The sequence below is a fragment of the Callorhinus ursinus genome, unplaced genomic scaffold, assembly GCF_003265705.2.
Source record: "Callorhinus ursinus isolate GAN/ISIS: 27379988/994484 unplaced genomic scaffold, GSC_fseal_2.0 scaffold14, whole genome shotgun sequence".
Taxonomy (NCBI): Eukaryota; Metazoa; Chordata; class Mammalia; order Carnivora; family Otariidae; genus Callorhinus; species Callorhinus ursinus.
Genome location: NW_027397076.1, coordinates 6274099 through 6299241, shown reverse-complemented (window position 1 = coordinate 6299241; position 25143 = coordinate 6274099). Strand labels below are relative to the sequence as shown.

The following is a 25143-nucleotide window of genomic DNA, read 5'->3' as shown; positions in this document are numbered from 1 at the left end:
AACGAGAGGGAAGCGAACATGATTGGGCTGCCTGTATCACGTGACGACCACAGGGCGTGGGATTTGGCTTCGAGCTGACGGAAGCGCCCCGCGAAGGGGGGGGGGGGGGGGGGGGGGGGGGGCGGTAGCTAGAAGCTCGGGGGAGGAGCTTGAGCGCTATCCGCTGTCCCAGTTCTGCCGGTAATCGTGTCCAGTCCCTGGTTATTGTCGTACAGCCGTTGGTACGCCGCGCTACTACGGAGACCAGTCATTTGCTTGGCCGGCAGGCACAGCTGCCAGCAAGAGCGGCAGCGGGGAATGGAAGCGGAGAACGCGGGCAGGTAAGACCGGGGCGGAGCGCCGCCCCTCCCCCCGCGCCCCTCGCGCCCCTCGCGGCGGGGTTAGCCGGCGGGCGCGCGCACGCACGCAGGGGTCTTTAAATGCCGCGGCCCGAGTACAAAGGCCGGGGCCGCGCGTGCGCACCGCCGGTCGGGCCGGGCCAGTGCTCACCCGGGTAGCTCGGAAGCCGCGCCTCCAGCGCTGGGGCGCTTCTTCCGGCCTTCCCGGCATCCAGCCGGCTTTAAGTGCGTTAGTCAGCAGCCAGCAGTCTGCAGATCACATTTCTTTTCAGTTGCCATTGTTGGCTGCAATTCCCTCCACCCTCCCTTATTATGCGAAGAGCTGTAAAGATGGAGTATCACACGTATCACTCCTGGAGTTTTATTTTAAAAGTTAGAGATTTATTGTGGCTTCTTCCTCCCATAGGTTTACTAAAAGCAGCGTGAGGGGCCGCAAGGTAGAGAACACTGCCGTACTGGAGCTCTTGAATTCTGGACTGTGACTAAATACTCCCGAGAAGTCATCAGTGCTTTCTGGTGATCTTAGGACGGACTTAAGAATCTACTTTCAATATGACCTTTGGGGAGAGTTAGATACGTGGAGAGAACATTTGGCAAGAGCAGAGATTTCGCGATTTGAACTCCTGGCAGAAAACTAAATGAAAAAAACTAGGGTCTTTAAAAAGAAAAAAGTGATGACTTATATTGGAATAAAATTCTTTTTGACCTAGTGAAGAATTTTCCTGACTCTCCGTGGCTCATGGGTCTTGAACTTAGGCAAGACACTTGGCTTCTCTGGGTCTGTTCGTGTCTGTAAAATAGGGCATCTCTGGAATCCGATTCTGACAGGCTGTGAATCTGTGTTATGTAGAAGGGCTTAGATCACCAAAATCATCTTTAGAGTTTAGGAAAGGTATATGTAATAAAGTGTGGGCTTTATCCTGCCTTTGCTGGTCACATCCACACATAAAGTACTGCACTTCCTTCCCAGAAGAACTTGTGGAACTTGCTTCTACCTCTGTGATCTTACTTCAGATCAAAATTGAAACCTTGGTGAAAACTACCATCAAAAGAATTACACATTAGAAGACCTTGCTCAGTGTCTCACAGCAAAGTCTTAGGTCTCTGGTACAAAGTTTACTCCAAAATTGACTTATATTGTTTTAACTTCATCCACAGGGTTATAGACCATTTTTAATTTTGACTCACAAAGTTTTAACCTCAGGAAATAGAATTTTGTGTTAGTAGTGTACGGGCTTTATCCTTGGGGATTCTGAAATGACTGAGGCCCCAGATAATCCTGAGAAATTGGGTTTCTGTCAGTCTTGACTTACGCTAATCAAGGAGTAGAATGGAATGCTGAGTATAATGAATTTACTTTCTATTTTGGAGAGTAATTTCAAAAAATTCTAAGAAAGAAGTTCCATTAATATGGACTCTTAAAAAAAAGATAATTGTAGTATCATAACAAATATTTAAAGGCTAACCAGAGAGGAAAAAAGGAAGGAGACTATGTTTCTAATGATCTCCAGCATGAGAAAGACATTTACCAAAAATGGAAAGTAGGATGTCAAATCAAAAATGACTGGAAAAGTGTGATACGGGCCACTGAAAATACACACTGAAAAGACTAACCCTCAAATGACATCATTCTAGAAATGTTAAAGAGATCAATAACTGTTTTAGTTAGGTATTGACAGCAAGGGCAAGAAAGGTCTGGGTTTTCTGCCTAGTCCAGTGGCATATTAGTAGATTACAGAAAACAAACACTTGGTTCTGATTTTGATTTTTTTTTTTTAAGATTTTATTTATTTGAGAGAAAGAATGAGAGAGAGAGAGAGAGAGAGCACATGAAAGAGGGGGGTCAGAGGGAGAAGCAGACCCCCCGCCGAGCAGGGAGCCCGATGTGGGACTTGATCTCGGGACTCCAGGATCATGACCTGAGCCAAAGGCAGTCGCTTAACCAACTGAGCCACCCAGGCGCCCTGATTTTGATTTTTTTAATCTCAAAGATAAAATGTAGACTGGAAATGGCAGAATGAATATCTTTTTTTTTTTTTAAGATTTTATTTATTTATTTGAAAGAGAGAGACACAGCGAGAGAGGGAACACAAGCAGGGAGAGTGGGAGAGGGAGAAGCAGACTTCCCGCTGAGAGCAGGGAGCCAGATGTGGGGCTTGATCCCAGGACCCCAGGATCGTGACCTGAGCTGAAGGCAGATGCTTAACGACTGAGCCACCCAGGCGCCCCAGAATGAATGTCTTTAAGAGACAAGATAAATGAGGGCATTTAAGAGAACTTTCAGTGCTCTAAGAGAAATCATATTTCCTGGCCTGGATAAGTTATATTTCAAATGAGAGGCAAGATTTCAGCCAATCTTTAAGACTTGTAGACAACAGGAGAGGGGCCCAAAGCCTGAAAATAAACGCATGGGTTCCTATTTCTTCCAAAGGTGGAGTCTGTCCTCTAATTTATTGACTTTGATCCTAAACAAAATTTTTACTTTTCATTGGTTATTGAGCATATTTAAAAGGAACCAGTGACCACTAGGCTACAGTATACTTTCAGAAAAAAGTAGGATATATCAAGCTAGGTTCATTCCCTTTTGGATAATGATACTGGACTAGACAGCATCAGGAGGGTAGTGATAGGAGGTACCTAAAAGTATGTAATCATCTCTCTCTGTCTTTATTATTACAGCAAAATTACTGTATACCAGGCAGTTGTAAGTGTTAACTAATTTAATCCTCATAACCAATGAATTAGGTACAACTATTGCCATTTTACAGATGTGGAAACTGGGACAAAGAGGTTAAGGAACTTGAGCTAGTAAATGGCAGACCTGAAACTTGAACCCAGGCAATGTGGCTCAAAGTCTGCCTCCCTAACAACTGTGCCACGTACCACTTCTCTGTGGGCAAGATGAAGATGGACTGATGGAGTCCAATTAGGTGAACTCAAAACTGGTTTACTGCTGAAAGAATCAAGGGGAGGCTGAAGAGAGGTCTAATGTGTCATGTAGTGCTACCCCAACTTGTTCTTTTCAACAATTTAACAACTTCAAGGTGCTGATAAAACTTGTGAACAACCCAACTCTGGGAGGAGTTTATGGAATTGATAGTTTGAGTCAATCCAAATCAATCCTAATGGCTGGAATGGTGAATCATCTTTTACCAAAAGAGCCACAGTTCTGTGCTTGGGTGCAGAAAAATCAGCGATACAAGGGGGAGGTGATAAAAGGCAGTTTTCATTGATGATAAACTCCATATGAATCAACAGTATAATATGGGTGCCAGAAAAGCTAATGTCATGGATTCTGCAGCATGACTCCAGAATGAGGAAGGTGATAGCCCTGCTCAGTTTCAGGTTATGATGAGGCTATATCTGGAGTATTTTTATTTTGTTTGATTCTGAGCACCAAAAAATGAGAAAATCGTGAGGAAATTTGAAATCATACTATATGAAGAATAGTTGGCTGAATTGAGGATCTGGCTTATTCTAAATCTTTGTGTTTATAGATTCTAATAGATTATGTACCGCAAGTACCCAGTAATGCATGGTAAATACACATACTTCCACTTCGCAATATTTTTTTGTTGGTGGTGGTGGTGGGCAGCAAAGCAAAGTTTATTGAGCGATGGCAAAGTGATAGTACAAAGCTCCCGAGGAGGGAGGGGACCTGAGAGGGTTGCCATTGGAATTTCTAAGTCTAGCAGTTTTTATGGCTTGTTGGAGGGCTGTTTTAATCAGATTAACCCTCCTTGGCCTGTCACCCAATCACATTTTTGTCATCTACCTATTACGTGGGAAAGAAAGGGTGGAGGGCTCCTTCCCCGGTGGTATAAAATCCCTTTAAGGGTGGTTTCCTCTTAGGGCGGGGGTTGTCTGCCTCCCAACTATTCTTCATCACTCTCCCCTCTGAAGAGGTAACGCTAACTGCTGTTAGGGAAGAAGGGTGATGACTGATTGTAGCTACTTCCTGCTGGTCAGGGGCATTGGATGGGACAGCAGTCAGGGTTCCTCTCATCCTGATCTATTAGGGGGTCCCCTGTAGATGTCTGGTTTGACCTCCATGCGAGGCTCCATCTGAACCACCATTTGGAGTTTGATGACCTTTGTTCTGGAAGATATAAAGCAGGTTAGGGCATTTAGGAGGCAAGGCCCAAAGCACAGTGCAAGACCGAGTACAGCTGGGGTCAGGCGAGAGATAGAGGCTGTTTTAGTGAACTCCCCATATACTGTGAGGAGAGGGCAGGCGAAGGGAATGCAATAAGGATTATGATTTTGATGGGATATAGGGAAAGTAACATTTAAGAAGACTTATCTGTGTCCGGTCACTTCAAGACTAGTTTGAGGTCTTCTTTGGGTTCACAGAGGGATTTCATTTCCTTGTTGTTAGGTCCCGTTGGGGACCAGGGTTTGACCTTGGAATGGTAGATCCAGGCTTCAAATTTAGAGGGAGCATGCTTTTTCTCCATGTCCTGGTATCCACAAGCAACAGTGGCCTTGTTATGCCCAAAAAACCTTTCCGACAAGGGAAAGTTGTGGAGTCCTTAAGTTGTATGGGAACAGGCACTGCTGTTAAGGCCCAACCCATTTCAGCCTGAGTTGCCCAGACCTAGGAATTAATATCAACCTCTATTTAGGGGAGGCAATTGCTAATTTGCCCAGGGTCTATCAATATGAGAGTTAATAGCTCTACCTAAGAGAAGTGTGGGGCTCTCAGGCATTAAGAGTGAAAGGATATTAGATCTCCCTAGGTGCATCCCAGAAGGTGAGAAAAAAATTTGGCTTATGGGTTGCCCGGTGCCACCCTTAATGACAACACTGCTATTGAACAGTTGGCCCGGGACAGAGAGTAGAACAGAAAGGGTGGCTCCAGTATCAAGAAGGAAATCGACTGGTTTTCCTTCTGTTTCCAAAATTACCTGAGGGTCTGGGTTCCCTGTAGTGAGCTGTTTTGGAGGAGCCACCATGTAGAGCCCCAGGCCCCATCATCCCAATCAAGGGCGCTGGCCACCTGACCCTCGCAGATTGAGGTCCCCGAGGGCATTCAGATTTCCGGTGTCCCCCTCCACAAGTGGGTTCCAGGGCAGTGGTTTTTGCCATGGGGGCATTCTCACTTCCAGTGTCCCGGGTGGCCGTTCTCTTTCGTTTCTGTGCCCACTCTTCTCTTGGTCCCAACTGTAAAAGACCCACTGTTAGAGCTCTTCTAGGGTCCCCTTGGGGCCAACAGCCAACTTTTGCAGTTTTTCCCAAATATCTGGGCTTTAAGAATGATCTCAGCCTCGGCGGGGGGAGGGGAGACCCGGGGGAGATAGCTGTGTATTTAATGAGAGTCTCTCTCAAGTCTATGAAAACTGTTGGGTTTTCTTCCTGAGTTTGGGCTGACAGTTAATTTACCAACAGACCCAGATATCCTTTACCAGAGACTTTGAAAGCTATCTTAACAATTGCCCGTGACAACTTTGAGACAGACAAGATTAACCACCATTTTTTTACCAACAGACCCAAATATCCTTTAAAAACACAAACTTATGTCTGGTAATTGATGCTTTAGCACTTTATCCTCTTTGGAAAAGGCCTAGATATAACCCCATTTATCATCCAAGCAAAACTTTCTTAACAATTACTATAACTTTTGAGAACCCCCATTTTAATGTGAGCTAATTTCACTTTCGGCAAGCCTAGATAGAATCATTCCAGGTTCTAAACCTCATCAGCTTGGACACGTGAGCATGCGCCATGTTTTTTCCGCTAAGTGGAAGTATGCAGTCCATGTCAGCCGGAGAAGACAGGGAATTTCCCTGAAACAAAGGGAGTTTTGGCAGCTGCTCGGGAATATTCCTTAAAGTCTCTATCCTGAGGTAGACTAACCACAGTTGACTCCAATTATAGCCATTAACCTGGGAAACGAATGAGGGAGAAGCCCCCATGTACTGCTCGATCCCTCTAGGATGCAGGCTTGGAATGTCAGCGATACGAGTTTCCAAGGGGATTGGTAGGATCCCAGTTATGGTCTTGAAAGAATCACAACTGGGGTCTTGAGGTATAGCCTGGGCTCCAGTTGGAAACTGAAGCCACCCATGGGCTCACCCATCCATACCTTGATCCCCATATCCTTCAGCAGTGGCCAGAACCCCACGTTTTTCTGCTTCAGAGGGGGTCTGATTTAACAGAAGCATTACATCCAAGTTTGGAAAACTTTGAGGTCCCCCTTCATCTCAGGTCTTGTAGTGGCACCTTCCCTTGGTCCCCCTTTGAGCACTACCTCTTCTCAAGCACCAGCAGGGGTTCCAGGATAGGGCGGGACAGGTAAGGGGACCTGATCTTACCTTAGGAAGGATGGAGCCAGGGGTGAGATTCCCCTGCAGACTCCATTTGCCTATCTGCTTTTGATGTGGATGTGGTATTCCTTTGTTCCATTCCCCCCCACCCGCCTCACCCCCCCCACCCCCCGCAACTGGAGTGGTAGGGAAGGTCCGGAAGAAAGTAGCCAGGAGGCTGGGATCAATCCTACATGACTGAGATCAGAACAAAAGAAAATGAGCTTCCTTTTTCCCCAGTTAAAACCCAGAAGGTGTTCACCTCAGGTGGCCATGTCTCATCCTCCAACTTGTATTGTGTCCATGCCCTAGAACAAAAGAAAATGAGTTGCCTTTGTCCAGTTAAAACCAGGAAGGCATCCAAGTAAATGATATTGAGTGATTTACAGGTCTGATACTCTTCCTATAGCCTGTAATGCCAGGAAGGGACTCTAAAGGAATAAGGGCCTGGTCAGGGAATTACCCATCTACAAGAAGAGAGGAAAAGGCGTCCCTTACTTCAGTTTCTTACAGTTGATCAGGGAGACATGGGCAGAGAGGAAAAAGCATCCCCCACCTCAGTTCCTTCTCATCTTCTCCTGATGTGTGGCCCTAGGTACTCATGCAACTGACAGCCAGAGCCCCTGTCCTCTCTGTGAGAGTAGTCGTGCTTACCCAGGCTTGGTCCTACCTCCAGAGAACAACCCTGGTTTTCCTACCCTTAAGACTCCCTTAGAAGTCAATGGATACACTAGACTTCTTTTAGTAGAGTTGTTCTGTCTGGCATAGCTACATGGAGGGACAAGATGGGGCAGCAGCTGAAAAGTTGAGAGATCCCTTAGATCTTAGTTCTTTTGCCCTGCTTGGCCATTCCTTCACATAGATGGTATAGCCAGTTCAAGGGGTGTCCTAGTAATGCCCAGGATAGGAGTCAAACAGGAGACTGTTCCTCACCATAACAGGGAACTGTGAGTGAGATCCCTTGGAGGCTACCCGAACCACTCACAAGAGACTGTCCAGGGGACCATCCTGGGCTTTCCCGCTAGTTCTCTTAGGGGAGGAATCAGCCCAGAAAAGTGTAGTAGAGGAGTTTCGCTCTGGATGCAGGGATGGGCAAGGAAGGAACCAGGTCCTTCCAAGAGCCTTTGTGTGTTCAAAGGGTAGCCTTGGTCAGGCCCTTCAGTTGCTGCTAGGTTTTCCCTAGGTCCCTCACATCTGGTGATCTGCCCCGAAAGGAGTTCTGAGTCCTTACCAAGTCGACATTCCCAACTTCCGTTGGGGGATCAGTGGGAAGGGGAGGCTAAAGAGCCTCTCCCTTGAGAATGGCAGCTGCGCTAATGGCTCTCACGTGGCTGACAGGTGCTCATTGTTTCAGCAAACAAAATGGGGAGGAAGAGAGAGGCGGGGGAGAGAGACTTGCTGCCCACTACTCACAGTTAGTTGTCGGGTGGATACCCCGAATGAGCCCCCCAAAATGTTCTGGGGTTTTTTCTCCATCAGTGTCCTCGTTTCTTGGGTACGCCACTTCCAGGAATGAAGAGGTAGACCAGACAGAGTGGTGGGCAGCAAAGCAAGGTTTATTGAGAGATAGCAAAGTGATGGTACAAAGTTCCCAAAGAGGGAGGGGAGGGGACCCGAGAGGGTTGCCCTCTGCTTTGCAATATTAAATGTAGTCTTTAAATAGTTATGATGGTATTTGGTCATAGTTTATATAACTAGTTCCCTTTAGTTGAGCATTTGGATTATTTAGCATTGATTTTTTTTTTGTAATTATTCAGTGTTGTGTATGATTGTTTAAATGAAAATAATAAAATACTGCTATAGAATGTCATTTCAGAATTCATATGTTGAAAACTAACCCCCACTGTGATGATATTTGGAGGTAGGGCCTTTGGGAGGTGATTACGTCCTGAGGGTGGAGCCCTCATGAATGGGATTAGTGCCCTTATAAAAGAGGTCCCAGAGAGATTCTTCTCACCTCTTCCATTCTTTAAGGATATAGTGAGAAGGCAACCCATATGAACCAGGAAGTGGGCCCTCAACAGACATTAAATCTGCTGGTGCCTTGAACTTGGACTTTCCAGCCGCCAAAACTGTAGTAAGAAAAAATATGTTTTTTTGTTTTTTTTTTTTTAGAGAGAGAAAAAGTAGGGGAGGGAGAGAGCAAGAATTGCAAGCAGGCTCCATGCCCAGTGCAGAGCCCAATGCAGGGCTGGATCTCATGACCCTGAGATCACAACCTGAGCTGAAACCAACAGTCGGGTGCTTAACTGACTGAGCCACCAAGGTGCTCCTAAAAATTATTTTTTGTAAGTCACCCAGTTTATGGTATTTTGTTATAGCAGCCCAAGGAGACAAGTATATTTAGAAAAGAGCAGTTAAATCTTTAAAATAGTGGGAAATGGGGCTCCTGGGTGGCTCAGTCAGTTAAGTGTCTGCCTTCAGCTCAGGTCATGATTCCTGGGTCCTGGGATCGAATCCCACATCAGGCTATCTGCTCAGCGGGGAGTCTGTTTCTCCCTCTCCCTCTGCTGCTCCCCCTGCTTGTGCTTGCTCTCTCTCTGTCAGATAAACAAAATCTTTAAAAAAAAAAAAGTGGAAAATAAAGGATTAAAGAAGTTGGGGTTCGTTTTAGAGAAAATCTGGAAGTTTGAAGTACAGCAAAGCCTGAATTCACTGGACTACTCAGTCCGCTGTGTGTGTGTGTGTTTTGAGAAAGACTGTCGGGAAATACCCAGTTCTTCAGGAAAATACACAGTATATCCACTTCAGATGGCTATAAAAACCAGTGCTTTGAATACTGATGATCAAGAGAAGGGGGCTGTGAATGGAGGCTAGGAAAGGGGGGGGCAGTTAGCTGCAGGCAAAGGGGAGGTGAGATGGAGGATGTGGGGACAAACGATAGGGGAGAAAAGTGAGCGAGGGAAATAAGGTCGTCCCTCATGCTTAGCAATTTGATATGAAGGAGTTAACAAAAAATAAAAACTCTTTGGGCTCTGTTTGGAGTCTGGACAGATTTAGTCCTGTTTTCTATACGTTGTCTGTATATGTAGAAATCATTTTCATGGTCCTGAGAGGTCCTGAGAGGATGAGTGACTTGACCAGGTGCTCTTCTGTTGCTGTCCCTCAACACAGAGAAAATGATGCTTTGTAAATTTTGCACAATTCTGAGTTCCTAAGTGGCAATCGTATATAAATACAACAAATGTATTAAATATTTTCAGATTACGGTTGAACAGGTTTATGCGACTATCCAGCAGCATACTATCCACTAATACAACTGTTACTGGATAATAGACAATTAAATTATCCAGAACTCTAGTTTTCTAGCTTTGAAGTTCTTGAAGGTTTTTGTACAGATGTATTGCTTGCTCCTGCCAAGTAGTAGGAATGTTGTGATGCACTCTTTCCTTTTGTTCTGTTAGGAAGCTGTTGATCAGATGATAAGACGAAACGCTCAAGTATAGTGTATTACCTTAGAACTTACACATCATATTTTTCAAAGCTTTATTTTTCTATTTCTAATTTGTTTTCTATTTCTAATTTAACTTTTTGTGAGGTACCAGGGATCATTTTTAGAAAGATTAAGGGACATATTGATAATATCGATAAGTTTCTCGATTTCTGTCAACATACCAATTTTGATTTTGATTTTATCTCTAAAATCAAACCTCAGATTTTTTTTTCTTCCTTTTCACTTCTTCCTCAGCCAACTCTGATTCTAAAATTTTAATTTTCAGATTCTGAGCTTCAGAATTTAATGACCCCAAAATATGCGAAAGGAACCATGTTTTAGAAATTTATTTTTTAAAGTTCAGAATCCTTTTGAGTGTAGTGTTTTCCTAAATTAAGTATTTTAAGTTTGGACTTTGTGAAGTGCTCGAAATGGGACACATCTGTGAAACTCTTGAAAGTCGTAGCAAGAAACAAGGGAGAGGGTGGAAGGTTGCCCTCCTTTCTAAGTGACAGACTAAGAACAGACATCGTGCATTCTTCTGGCCACTCACTTATTGTCACCATATGTCTTTATTTTTATACCTTCCAGCTGAAAGGGCTTGCTAACATCTCAGGAAACTGCTGCTGGCCACAATCAATATACAGTTCATTTTACTAGAATTTCTGAAGGGTCACTAAACAAGATCTCGTGATGTAACCTAGGAGTATCCAACCCCTCATTAGAGTATATATGTCATCAACATTGAACAACCAATGTTTTTACAATTTATCAAAAAGAGCTATGAATATTATTTTTTTAAAAGACTTTATTTATTCATGAGAGCGGGAGGTGGGGCGAGAGAGAGAGGGAGAAGCAGGCTCCCCTCGGAGCAGGGAACTTGTTGCGTGACTTAATCCCAGGACCCTGGGATCACAACCTGCGCCGAAGGCAGACGCTTAACCAACTGAGCCACCCAGGCGCCCAGAGCTATGAATATTATTAAAGAAAAGTGGAGGTGGGGGGGACATTTTACTTTGTGCTGAGCATGATTTAAGCACCTCTCTTCATTTTTCACATTTGAGCTTCTAGGACTTGTCTACATATTTTCCTGATGTGCAGCCTTAGGTTACAGTACTGTTTTGTGTTCTTTTTGACTTTAAAGTCTGCATTAAACATTTTCTATGCTTTTAAAAATATCAATAAATGTAATTTTGCTGCATAGTATTTTCTCATGTACTGAAGTTTACTGCATTGCTGTGTCTATTTTTTTACATAATTGAAAACAATTTTTTTAGATAAAAAAGTAAAACTCTTAAGATAGAGTGTAATATCTTTCTAATTCTTAACCTTTTCTTTAGCAGCTTACCCTTAAAGATAGCCTGAAGCCAAAGTTACTCTCCAGTCGTTTGTCCATTGGGGTTTGGCCCCTGTCTCTCTCTGAGCACCCAGCATCCTAGCCTAGCCGCCCACAGATAGTCTGTTACCCTGTGGTGCCTTGGCCATTTAAGCTTATTAAGGCCATTTTATTAAGATATGAATTATATACTATAAAGTTCACCCATTTAGAGCGTACTAGTTTGCCTTTTTAATCTCTGCTTTCTGAGCTTCTACTTTTCTTGCTCTGTGACTAATAAGTGAGTTCACCACAGAAAACATGACTTTTCTCTCCAAATGGTGAACGATACTTATCCATTTTATTTCGTAGTGTTTTCCTTCCCATTGTGTATTTATTGGCATCATTTGGCATCAGCTGTAGCTTGAGTTATATAAAATGTATGTTTACTTCTCTGGCTTTGTGCTGAGGGCAACAGTTTGAGATAGTGGTTTATAGTCATTGAAAGTATTTTTTTGGTAGTTGCTTCTTGTGAAAAGTTACTTTTTGCCTCTGTTCCTTATATTGAACTGACTTACTTGGAACAAAGTCTGAAAAATGTTCAGAAAAGAGGTTTAAAGTGGTTTTTTCCATAAATTCCCACAGATATGTACAGAATAACCATTTCTAGTCCTAATCTAGTGGCAAAAAGCCAGCAACGGTTTAGAAACAGATCCAATGAATAAATCGTTAAGTAGGCAGATAAACCAAAAGAGAACCTTAAGTTAGGTTGGAGGGAAGGCAGGAGTGGGGAGATGTTAGGCAAGAGTGTAAGGGTTACCAAGACCCGGGAATCTCGTGTACGTCGTGGGGGTTACAGCTAATAATACTGTGCTGGTTACTTGAAAGTTGCTAAGAGAGCAGATCTTCAGTGTTCTCATTGCAAAAAAGAACTGGTAATTATTGGACAGGATGCAGATATTAGCTAAGACTGTGTTAGTAATCATTTTGCAATGCATGTATCAAAACACATTGTGTGCCTTTACCTCGTACAAGGTTATATGTCAATTGTATATCAATAAAGCTGTGTGACGGTTAGATTGGAGGGCATCTTTGTGACAAAAGGGATTAAATCTGAAGATAGAGACACAAATGGCTTTTATGGACACTTTAATCCTATATGAGCTGTTGTGCCTTTTAAATGTCTCTGCTATAAAATTCCCATGATCTCATTTCAGGGAAAGCAGAGGCTGACTTGACAGGACTGGTAAGTTTTATTGATGACACATCTTGTCATTAAACAGTAGGAGAGTTAATTAACGTTTGGTTAGTAGGCACAAAGTAAAAATTGGGTGAATGTGCACATGTGGAAACAGATATCCCTTCTCCCTTTGCCCCTGTTATCAACTCCAAATATTACAGCCTGGTTACAAACCTTTTGGATCCTGAAGTTTTTTTTTTTTTTTTACAGCTGATTGTTTAAACTTCTAGTTGGGTAACTTTAATTTCACATTTTATATTTAATTGTTCTTTCAGCTATTCTCTTCAGCAAGCTCAAGCTTTTTATACATTCCCATTTCAACAAATGATGGCTGAAGCTCCTGATGGGGCAGTGGTGAGTGAACAGCTGATGCCCGCAGAAGTTCCGGACCCAGCTCCTGCTCAGGAACCTGTACCAGGTAGTTTTCATCCCGATAGTGTAGAAAATTAACTATTGGATTAGCCAACTTATGTAAAAAAGGGTTTAATGACGAAATTTAGTTTTATTTTAGTATTAAAATTTTTAGCCACCTTTTAAGTATGTGCAAGGCGCTGTGATAGGTTTGGAGGAGTAAAAGAACGTGGGTCCTGTCCTCATATATCTCCTCATCTAGTAGGAGAAAATAATAATGTTATACCTCAGCACACAGGGGTGAAGAGGGACACAGGATACTGTGAGAGCTCATGGGTGACACCTAACTCAGACCGAGGCCCAGAGGCAGCTTCCCAGAGCTCTGGAAGCCATGGGTGAGGAGACTTTACCCCCAGGAAGAATGGGATGGGGAAATTCCAGGCTTAGGGAACAGTGTATGCAAAAGCACAAATGTGAAGAAGCATGACTGTTGAAAAGTAGTGACTCTGTGTTTTGGCATCTGGTGTATAGCCAAAAAATAGTAAGTGATGAGGCTTATAACCTGAAGAATGTATGTGCTGTCCTGAAGGCAGTAGGGAGCTGTTGAGAGAATATAAGCAGAGGGTGACTTACATAGACTGACATTCTAAAAGTCGGCCTAGAAATACTGTAGAGGATGGATTGGATAGTAGGGGGTGAGGCAGGCTGTGGAGGCAGAAAGTGGATTCGAGACTGAATAATCTGGGGCTGAAATGAGGAGCACCTGAGGGGACGGAGAGGAGGTCATGGTTTTCTCCAGGGCGGCGGTATTGTATGAGAGATGGGCACAGCGTTCCCATTTCGGATTCCAGAAACACATCTGACTCCATTGCATTGGGGATACCTCTGCCTTTGACTCTCCTGTTGCCTCCAAGGTCGATCCGTTGGCGTAGGGGATGGCTAAATCAGGGTGGGGTAGAGAGAGGAAGGACAGGAGGCTGGGCTAGGGAACCACCAAACAGTAGGAGAAGGGGGAGGGGCCCAAGAAATTAAGAGCGATGTTGAAGAATTAAGGGTAGGAAAACCAAGCCTTTTTGTGGATAACTTTAAGTTGGTGGTTCTTGACCAAGCACCCCCCCACCCCCCACCCCCACCCTGCAAGGGACACTGGGCATTGTCTGGAGACAGCTTTGATTGTCATGATTGGCAGGGTGCTACTGGCATCTACTGGGTGGAGGCCAAGGTGCTATTAAACATTCTATAATGTACAGGACAGCCCCCTATAACCAAAAATTATTCAATCTAAAATGTTAGTAGTGCTGAGATTGAGAAATCTCAATCTGCTTTAGGTCCTGAGATAGATCCTGCTCTTGCCTTTTGAAAAATACTTTCATCCCAGAGATTTCATGCTCAGCACCTCTACATTCACCTCTTTGGCTGTGTGTGGAACAGAATATACACTCATAATCTCTAAAACAAGTCCATAAGCCATTTGAGGCTTTCTATTGCTGGAAATTATGGGGAAGTTGAGTTAAAATGCTTCTCTTCCTCCCTATTTTTCTACTTATTTTTTCATTTGTTTATTTAACTATTTATGTATTTACATTTAGAATTCCTATAAAATAGTATAGATGCTTTGTATCCCTGGGGAGGCCAAGAAGACAAGTAAGAGTGTGCGGAAAATCAGTCTATGGTTATTATGGACGTTTCATCCCAAGAACAGCTAACAGAGGAGAGGGGGTGGGGTGTGGGGCTGCGTGAACCCAGTCCCCGGGTGAAGGAAGGGGAGAATGGTGCAGAGGACCCTGAGGTGGGAAGGTAAGAGTGTTGATAGGGTGAATTTTCTGGGAAAGCTGCCTAACGTTTGCAAGTTACATTTTTCTTCATCTACATCTACACTCTGGAAATTACTGTGTTTCAGAGACTCCAAAAGGAAGGAAAAGAAAACCCAGAGCAACAGAACCAAAAAAAACAGTAGAACCCAAAAAGCCTGCTGAGGCCAAAAAATCTGGCAAGTCCACAAAAGCAAAAGAAAAGCAAGAAAAAATTACAGACACATTTAAAGTGAAAAGAAAGGTAGACCGTTTTAATGGTGTTTCAGAAGCTGAACTTCTAACCAAGACCCTCCCGGACATTTTGACCTTCAATCTGGACATTGTGATTGTAAGGATTTTTGTCCGCATTTTGGTTTTATAAATAACATTGCTGGATTAATGTTACGTAACCTCTGTTCTTGCAAATAGCATTTTGTTGAAAAGAACCATTTCTGAGAATCCTTTTGGTAGTAAATGGTATCTCCTTCATGAGGTTGTATTATATAGGTGTGTTTAAGAGGATGGGTTTCAGATCCTGCCATATGGGTATGACCTTGGACAAGCCTTAACCTTCCTAATCACCAGTTCCCTTATTGGTGAAGCAGGGGTGATGATAATACCTCTCTCATAGAGTTGCAGTTAGATAAAATAATCCATGTGGATCCCTTAGATCGCATGACACTTGTGAGGTCTCCGTAAATGAGAATACTGATTTTGAGCTTTGGTTTTTGTCAGTAACTATCAGAAATAGCACTGTGCAACAACTGTAGCTGATGTGGAATAAGCTGCTTGCTGGGAGTGGAGAGGCCAGCTGTGGCTGGACCTGGACTCAGTTGATCGGCTGCTCCAGGACCTTTCTCTTTCCAGCCCAGTTGGGCGGGTGTGGGGGCCTGGGGACATGTGGGGGTCAAACTAGTCTTTGTTTTTTAAATTTATTTTATTATTTTTTCTTTGTATTGAAGTATAGTTGACACAGTGTTACATAGTTTCAGGTGTACAACATAGTGACTTGACAATACCATGCACACCACAAGTGTAGCTGCCATCAGTCCCCACACACTACTACAGTCCCGTCAGCCATACTCCCGATGCTGTACCTCCCACTCCCTGTCACCCATTTTGCCCATCCCCCTGCCTCTGGCCACCACCAGTTTGCTCTCTGTATTTATGGCTCTGTTTCTGCCCTCTTTTTTTTTCCCCTGACTGGTTTTTGTTTGGTCGTTTTTTAATTTTTTATTTATTTATTTTTTATTTTTTTAAAGATTTTATTTATTTATTTGACAGAGAGAGACACAGTGAGAGAGGGAACACAAGCAGGGGGAGTGGGAGAGGGAGAAGCAAGCTTCCCGCAGAGCAGGGAGCCCGACACAGGGCTCGATCCCGGGACCCTGGGATCATGACCTGAGCCGAAGGCAGACGCTTAACGACTGAGCCACCCAGGCGCCCCTGTTTGGTCGTTTTTTAAGAGAGAGAGAGAGAGACCACACAGGCAAGAGCAAGCAGCCTTGGTGGGGGAGGGGCAAAGGGAGAGGGAAAGAGAATCCCAAGCAGGCTCCATACCCAGGGCAGAGCCTGAAACGGGCTCCATCTCAAAGACCCTGAGATCATGACCTCAGCCAAAATCAAGAGTTGAGTGCTTAACCAGCTGAACCACCCAGGCGCCCCCAGACTGGTTTTTAAAAACAACAGCAACACTTAAAAGGGAATGTTTTTCTTCACAATGGAATACTTTGGGGGTCCCTGGGTGGCTTAGTAGGTGTGGAGCTTACTTAAAAAAAAAAAAAAAAGGAATACTTTGTTCAGATCAAGACTAGGTACCTGATAAAACAATATTGCTTATGCTGGATTAAATTTTTATTTTAATAAATTTAGTTTTGTCCATCATTCCTCCACAGAAGCCCTAAGGCTTAAACCCTACTTTTTAAGACTTAACTGTATAAACATTTTTTGTAGATTGGCATAAACCCAGGACTAATGGCAGCTTACAAAGGGCATCATTACCCTGGACCCGGAAACCATTTTTGTAAGTAATTACTTTTTTTTTATTATTTTACTTTTAAACTAGTATGTTTATTAATAGTTTGGGGTTTTTTTTTTAAACCAAATTGTGTTTTTTAAAAGAGAGATTGTAAAAATACATACATGTTTTCTGTGCATGTGTACACAAAAATAAAAGTTTTGAAACTTTTTGGTGTTTTTTGTTCACATTTTGGTGTAAGAGAGTGGAGGGGCAAGAAAAGCAGTACTTCCTCCTTTGTTTTGCTAATAGTTTTATAGGAGTTTTACTATATTTTTTAATGAATTTTCTCTCTTACTTGCTATCTGCGGTGCTAGTAACAGTAGTACCTCAGTGTGCCCGTGCAGACAGAATACGAACCTTTCCAGATTTCTGCTCATCTGTTTCCTAGGAGAGATGAAGTGCATTGATCATTGGTGATCAAGTTGTAATAGTTAAGAAATTTTGTGATTGGAGACACTCTCCACAGATACTTCGTATCTAGCAGAAAATAGTATTAAAGAGCCTCATACTTGTAGAGTGAGCTTTAAAACCAAGTATAACTACTGTTGTATTATCTTCTGTGTAAGTCCACTTACCTAACGTGGCCCAATAAAAAAAGGCATGCAGTAGGCCCTCAGGAAATACTAATCCATTATCTACGTAACATTAAAAACATTTAGGGCAGGGGCGCCTGGGTGGCTCAGTCGTTAAGCGTCTGCCTTCGGCTCAGGTCATGATCCCAGGGTCCTGGGATCGAGCCCCGCATCGGGCTCCCTGCTTGGCGGGAGGCCTGCTTCTCCCTCTCCCAGTCCCCCTGCTTGTGTTCCCTCTCTCGCTGTGTCTTTCTCTGTCAAATAAATAAATAAAATCTTTAAAAATAAATAAATAAATAAATAGATAGATAGATAAATAAATAAATAAATAAATAAATTTAGGGCAAAAAATACAGTAATGTATTTTTGGAACTAAGGACATATTTTTTAAAAATTTCTAGAAAAGTTTGAACTTTTCATTTCTTCCACTATCAGGGTGTTTGAATCTTACAGGTCTCTTGGTGTATGTTTATCTGTTCAAGTTATTCCAGGGGCAGGTAGTGGTGTTACCAGTTATTAGAAAGGAAAACAAGCAGTTTTGAAGTTTCCTACACTGACTAGCTGTGTATTTCCAACAGCCATTTACCTAAATTGCCCTGTGAAAAAGGGATAAAAATAGAAATTAATATTTCATAAGATAGTTATCATTAAATGAGATAATCCATGCAGAGGGCCTCACACATAGTAATTGCTTGATATGGTATTTACCCATAATTTTTTAAATATCATAAATCTTTTTTTTTTTTTGTACTTTCAGGATAAAATGTAGACTACCATATCGATTCATGGGGCAAAAACCTTTGATCTATATGGAAATAAACTGAACTCTCATTTTCACAGGGAAGTGTCTGTTTATGTCAGGCCTGAGTGAAGTCCAGCTGAACCATATGGATGATCACACTTTACCAGGGAAGTACGGTATTGGATTTACCAATATGGTGGAAAGGACAACACCAGGCAGCAAAGATCTTTCCAGGTAATTACATTTATTTTTATAGGTTGGAACTTGTTCGTGCAGATGCCTTATATACCGTTGGAATACTATATGTACTTAGTTCAAGCTGACTTAACAAATACATGAAGCGATCTTTTATTCACAGATATCTCAATTTAGCATATTATAAATATTACCATACTTATATTTTGACTACTTTTTAATTCAATTTTAGTAAAGAATTTCGTGAAGGAGGACGTATTCTAGTGCAGAAATTACAGAAATATCAGCCACGAATAGCAGTGTTTAATGGAAAATGTAAGATTTACTTTTAAATTTTATCTTTTTTCTTTGCTAACATTATGGGCAATGTAAATATGTTTGTATTTCATTTTAGGTATTTATGAAATTTTTAGCAAAGAAGTTTTTGGAGTTAAGGTTAAAAACTTAGAATTTGGACTTCAGCCCCATAAGATCCCAGACACAGAAACTGTAAGTCCTTAAAATTACATTTGTAAATCAGCTAAATATGAATTTTTTTCTAGCTAGCTTCCCTTTTTTATTTGTCCTGTTCATTGTAATTGATGCCATAAAAAAACCTGGATTTTGTTGAGTAATAGTTATATATCAACTCAAAAAAGTTATGTATATAACTCAAAGTTATATAGTTGCAGATTAATTCAGGTACTGGTAGTTAAAAAAAAGAAACATTTGTCAGATAAAATGTCTTACTGATGTTATTTGGTTAAAATATTGGAAGGAGCTAGCTAACATACATTCAAAATCTATTTAATGGCATATTCTTACCAAATTCAAGTAGAGTAGGCCTTATTCAGTATGAAACAAATATATAAATATGGACATGCTCCCGATTAGTAAAACTGCTCATCACCCCCTGCTTTTATATCTTAGCCCAGTTTCATTTTAGAGCCGTATAAATAGTATAGAGCTCAGTTGCAGACAGACATCCAGCCAGTCTGACTGGCACGCGATACTCTTTACTATGGCCTTGTACATGAGGCATCATGAAGGAACAGTGGTTTTCAAACTCTGTCATTTCCCAGAGCTTCTGCAGACATTTGGCTGAAATTTTGCTTCTTAAATATAGTTTTAAGTTTTGTTTACAGCTTTTTAAAAAACAACGTACACGCATAGACCCATGTGTTCTAGACAGTACTTTAAATGATGGAGAAGCCAGTGTCCCACCAGGTTTTTATGGAGACTTCAGAATAAAGTTTCTGCCACTTACATTTGAACTTCTTTAAATTTCTTCTGTTTTTAACTTGTTTAAAATAGGTGATTGATAAAGTAGGTGGTAGCCCCGGTCTTTCTTTAAACCGAGGCCTACACTTGTCTACTTTGGTAAAATTGTATAGCTGAGTTCATGGCTTTCTATAAATTCCTGCATTATTGTCCCTTAAGAGCCAGATGAGGCTCAGGTACATCTCTTGGATATATGTGGCCATAATAGTGCAATACTAAGTGAACTTGAATCATATCACGACAGGTAGTTTTACCTCTTATAATGAGCTGGGAGTACTTGTATCTTTTAAAATGTATTCTTTGTTATGAAATACAGTTATTGATGATGTTAGTGATTCAGCTCTGAAATAAAAAACTACTTTTTTGGGACACCTGGGTGGCTCAGATGGTTAAGTGTCTGCCTTTGGCTCAGGTCATGATCCCAGGGTCCTGGGATCGAGTCCCACATCGGGCTCCTTGCTCAGCAGGGAGCCTGCTTCTCCCTCTCCCTCTGCCCCTCCCCCTGCTCATGCTCGCTCTCTCTCTCTCTGACAAATAAAATTAAAAAAATACTTTTTCAAATTTCTGGATCTTTTTAAAGATTTTATTTACTTGAGAGAGAGAGAGAGCGCATGAGCAGGAGCAAGAGGGGGGAAGTAGAAGCAGACTCCCCTCTGAGCAGGGAGCCCAACTCGGAGCTTGATCCTGGGACTCCAGGATCATGACCTGAGCTTAAGCAGACGTTTAACCAGCTGAGCCACCCAGGCGCCCCTCTGGATCATTTTATTTTATTTTATTTTATTTATTTTTGAAAAGATTTTATTTATTTCAGAGATAGGGGGGGAGAGAGAATGAGAGAGCACCCAGGCATGAGCAGGGGGAGGGGCAGAGGGAGAAGCAGACTCCCTACTGAGCAGAGAGCCTGATACAGGACTGTATCCCAGGACCCTGAGATCATGACCTGAGCCCAAGGCAGATGCTTAACCGACTGAGCCACCCACGCGCCCCCCTCTGGATCATTTTAATTGAAGAATATCTTGGGATGGGAAAATGTGCTATTACAAAACCTGGTAGCATTTGCACTTACACATCTTTATGAGTCAGGAGTTTCTAAATGTCTTCTAAACAAAACTAAATAATTTGTTTCTGTAATGTTATGGAGGCCAATATAGAAATTGCAACTGGAAATTCCATAGTCTAGCAGCCTCACTCTTTGATATATATGTGGTATGTATTATTATATATGTTGTATTCTATGAAGGACAGTTTGTTGTCAGTATCCCAGATGATAAATGCAAATGTCTTTCTCCTTAGTCCTTCCAATTCTAGGCATTTATCCAGCAGATATGCTCACACATACTCAAAATTAAATTTGTACAAGGTTTTTCACTACAGCTTATAATAAAAAAAAGACTGGAAATGTCCTAAATGCCCACAGCTGGGCCTTGGTTAAATAAATATACAAGTACTACACAGCAATAAAAAAGACCATCTTTTTACTCTAATCTAGATATCTGGTACAGAATTATCTCTGAATGTGCTGTCGAGTCAAAAAGCAAGGTGTAGAACAGGGAATAGAGAGCATGTTACCATCCGTGTGTTTTTTAAAAAGGGTGTGGGAGAGTACATGTATTAGACACATTTGATTGTATATTCATGGAATACCTCTGGAACCAGCAACTTTGATTGCCCTGGGAAGAGAACGAGGTGGATAGAGGTAGCATTGGGAGGGAGGACTTTCATTGTATACCTCTGTGCCCTTTTGTACCTTTAGAATTGTGAACAGTCTTGTCTATTAAAAAGACAAGACTATTGGGCGCCTGGGTGGCTCAGTTGGTTAAACGACTGCCTTCGGCTCAGGTCATGATCCTGGAGTCCCGGGATCGAGTCCCACATCGGGCTTCCTGCTCAGCAGGGAGTCTGCTTCTCCCTCTGACTCTCTTCCCTCTCGTGCTTTCTATCTCTCATTCTCTCTCTCTCTCTCTCTCTCAAATAAATAAATAAATAATCTTAAAAAAAAAAAGACAAGACTATTAATTGACAAATGAACATGGGGCAGACGCCTCATCATTTTTGATTTATTGACTTTGTAATAAATAAATTTTACAAATTTGAACTCAAACACAACTACTTTTTTTCAGTTTGCATGTATTAATTATGTGATAAGCATCATTATTAACCTAGAAAAAAATTTTTTCCTCTCTATGTAAGTGGATTTGGTAGACTTGTAAGATTTACGTAACTATAAAATTTTATAATTCTATCTCTGGGGGCGCCTGGGTGGCTCCGTCGTTAAGCGTCTGCCTTCAGCTCAGGTCATGATCCCAGGATCCTGGGATTGAGCCCCGCATCGGGCTCTCTGCTCAGCAGGAAGCCTGCTTCTCCCTCTCCCACTCCCCCTGCTTATGTTCCTTCTCTCGCTGTATCTCTCTCTGTCAAATAGAAAATAAAAAAAAAATCTTTAATTCTAGCTCTGCTATGTTATGCCATCATCCAGTGCAAGATGTGCTCAGTTTCCTCGAGCCCAGGACAAAGTTCATTACTACATTAAGCTGAAAGACTTGAGAGATCAGTTGAAAGGCATTGAACGAAACACAGACGTTCAAGAGGTGCAATATACGTTTGATCTACAATTAGCCCAAGGTGTGTTCCCGTTTTCACCCCATTTATTCATTTCATGGATCTGTACATTACAGGAAGCATGTTGTGGATTTAAAAGCAGGAGAAAAGAAAAGTTGTATTTGCAGCCAAAGTGCTCTGACAATAGACATTAGTCACTGTTAAAAAATCTCCTTTTACTAAAGTCATCCGATGTGGGTACTCCTGCAGATGTTGAGGATACAAGAAACATCATAGCCCACCTGAAATTAAATCTAACAGGCTTTTACAGTTCCTATGAGTTAATTCAGTATATGTTATAAAGAGTTTAAAAGATAACAGAAGATACGTCTCAGGATACATGAACTAGAAAAAGATTTGTTCGTGGTGACTTCTGAAGAAAGCTGTTTTCAAAACCATTGTATAAAATCCATTTTAAATCCCTTTCACTGTCCTCACAGAGGATGCAAAGAAGATGGCTGTTAAGGAAGAAAAGTATGACCCAGGTTATGAAGCAGCGTACGGCGGTGCTTATGCAGAAAATCCGTGCAGTGGCGACCCTTGCAGCTTCTCTTCCAGGGGGCTAAGTATGTTCCCCTCCAGATGTGCATTCCTTTCAAACGCTTGGTTTTGTCAGGACTGGGGAAAAGGGGTGGTTTTTTTTTTGTTTTTGTTTTTGTTTTTAAGAGAATGAATTATTGACGCTTAGGAATGGGACCATGGAAATCTTGTCAGTGGCCGGTAGTGAAAATGCGATGGTTATCTGATGTTCTGCCACACGCGCGTGTGCAGCTGATTTTCTCTAAGTCACCGAGTCATCCTAATCGCATTCCCTCCATGAGTAACAGTTGAGGGATTCTCAGTCCTGTGTCTGCTGAGAGAACAGAGATTTATCATTGTAATCAAGAAGCTTGTGTAACTATCTTAATAGCAGTTTCCCTTCACTGGACTGCTCAGACCTCCTAGTTAAATCCTGTAACGTTTTTAGATAGAATAAATTAATCCTAACATTCTTTTCCCCCCTGGCAGCTGACAGTGGAGAATCAACTTTCAGTGACATTCCAAACGGGCAGTGGATGACCGAGTCGTTTACAGACCAGATTTCTTCCTTTAATAATCATTGTGGGATGCTGGAACAAGACGAAGGAAACCACGCTTAAGAGTGGTGCTTCTCAGCTCTACCTAAATGCTGCAGTTTTAATGCGGTTGTCAAGAAGTGGCCCTCAGTTTGCTAACTGAGGCATTTTATTAGTATTTTACTCTGTGATATAATGATAGTACAGTTGTGTGGTAGAATCAACTGTATGAACCTAAGTAAGTTGGGAAAGAAAAAGTAGGGTTTTTTGTGTATGAGTTTTTGTATTTGAATTAACCATCATTCCAGCTTTTTATAAACTATACTTCACTTATGAAGAAATTAATTTTCTTTTGGGAGTCACTTTTAATCTGTAATTTTAAAATGAAACAGTCTGAATATTTATACTTGATTATTAACTGTGCATAAACCCAGATAGACATTATTCCTTTTATGCCTAAGAAGGGCATTCTAATATTAATTACCACTGATAAAGAGGTAAATGTGTTCGTTTTTGTATATGAAGTTAACCCACAGTGGAGGCTCATTTGGTAGTTTTTAGTGGTGTTTGATGGGCTCCCTGAGTCGTATTTACACTCACACTTCTTTGCCTCACCAATGGGGAGTGTTTGTGAGAGATGCCCAGCAGTAGAAATACAAAGTATGGCCTTCCAGCAGCAAGGCTAGCCTGGCCTTATCTGACGGGGCACCGAGGTCTGGCTTTGACCTCGTCACCCCGGGTGTTAATCCTGTAGTACAGGTAGAAACTGTTGTGCTGGGATGGTAAGTTCCAGAGAATGCAGTAGACCTTTTTTAAGTTTGTTACTTATTCCTCTGTGTTTTACTTGAGAGACATACATTTGATAGGGAAGGAACTGAATTTTTCGTACAATATCTATCACCATTCTAATTTTATCCTCCTCGGTTTTAAGGGTATATAACGTGGAAAGTGGTGAGAAATGAACTCTTAGGCTGAGCAACAACATGCTGGAGATGTTTGATAATCTGATTTAAATTGGTGCTTTATGTACATGAGGTGTATTAAGATAACAGATTTTTTCTTGCTAGGTGTATCTAATAATTTTTAAAATCTCTACATCATTGTCTGTTACTGTGGACTAATTGAGCCTCATGGCAGGGTTAGTTTGAAGTAACATACCTTTGTGATTTTATGCCTTTTCCATGGTGCTACAAAGAGTCCAGACTACTAGGCCTGGTGGATAGTAAAGCTGGGTATTCAGAAATGCCATTTGCAGTTATTCCTGGTCACTTCTGAATATCCTGATTTCATACATACCCAGGGAGCATGCTGTTTTTCAATATGAAAATATTTATGAGGTGTTTTTTTTTTTCCCGAAGAGATTATATGGCCTGTTCTCTGTGTAATAAGAGAAACAAAGTCTTGTGAATCTTAACATGCTTTTTAGCTGTGGCTATGATGGATTTTATATATCCCTTAGTCTAGTTCAAACTGTGTAAAAGTTATTCAGCCCATGTTATTTAACTCGTACTGTACTGCTGTTTACACGGATATTTTATGCAGGTGCTTGGAAGTGCCTTGCATCAGGGATTAGGAACAATTGAATTATTTTTTCATGGGACTATGTAAAGCATGTAAGTAGGAATTGCTTTGGTATATAATGATTGTAGCCTTACAATAGATTTTTTTTTTTTTTTGAGTGGAGAAAATACCCTTTAAATTATGATGGACACTCATTAGGGGGTTTGAGGATTTTCCAAGCATACAATAATGGTGTTTTTCATTACATATGAAAGATGAGTAGTAAATGTTGATATATCCTATACATGACAATATGAGACTTTTTCATTAAATAATATTGAAAAAGTTTTTAAATTCATTTGAAAGTCTTGATGGTTTTTACAATAAAAATATTAAGAATCATTATCCTAAGTTGCAAGTTTTTCT

The 25143-nt window shown here is 41.6% G+C and overlaps 1 protein-coding gene across 1 annotated transcript; it reads left to right on the top strand.

Annotated features, from left to right (window-relative positions):
- The first annotated feature begins 106 nt into the window (after nt 1-106).
- On the top strand, nt 107-23562 carry TDG (thymine DNA glycosylase). Its single transcript, XM_025882528.2, has 10 exons — nt 107-320; nt 12907-13049; nt 14883-15124; nt 16729-16798; nt 18208-18343; nt 18537-18619; nt 18699-18793; nt 22015-22186; nt 22603-22728; nt 23171-23562. Exons 1-10 carry the CDS (start codon nt 298-300, stop codon nt 23299-23301), a joined length of 1221 nt encoding a protein of 406 aa, XP_025738313.1. The 5' UTR covers nt 107-297; the 3' UTR covers nt 23302-23562.
- The last annotated feature ends 1581 nt before the right edge of the window (nt 23563-25143 follow it).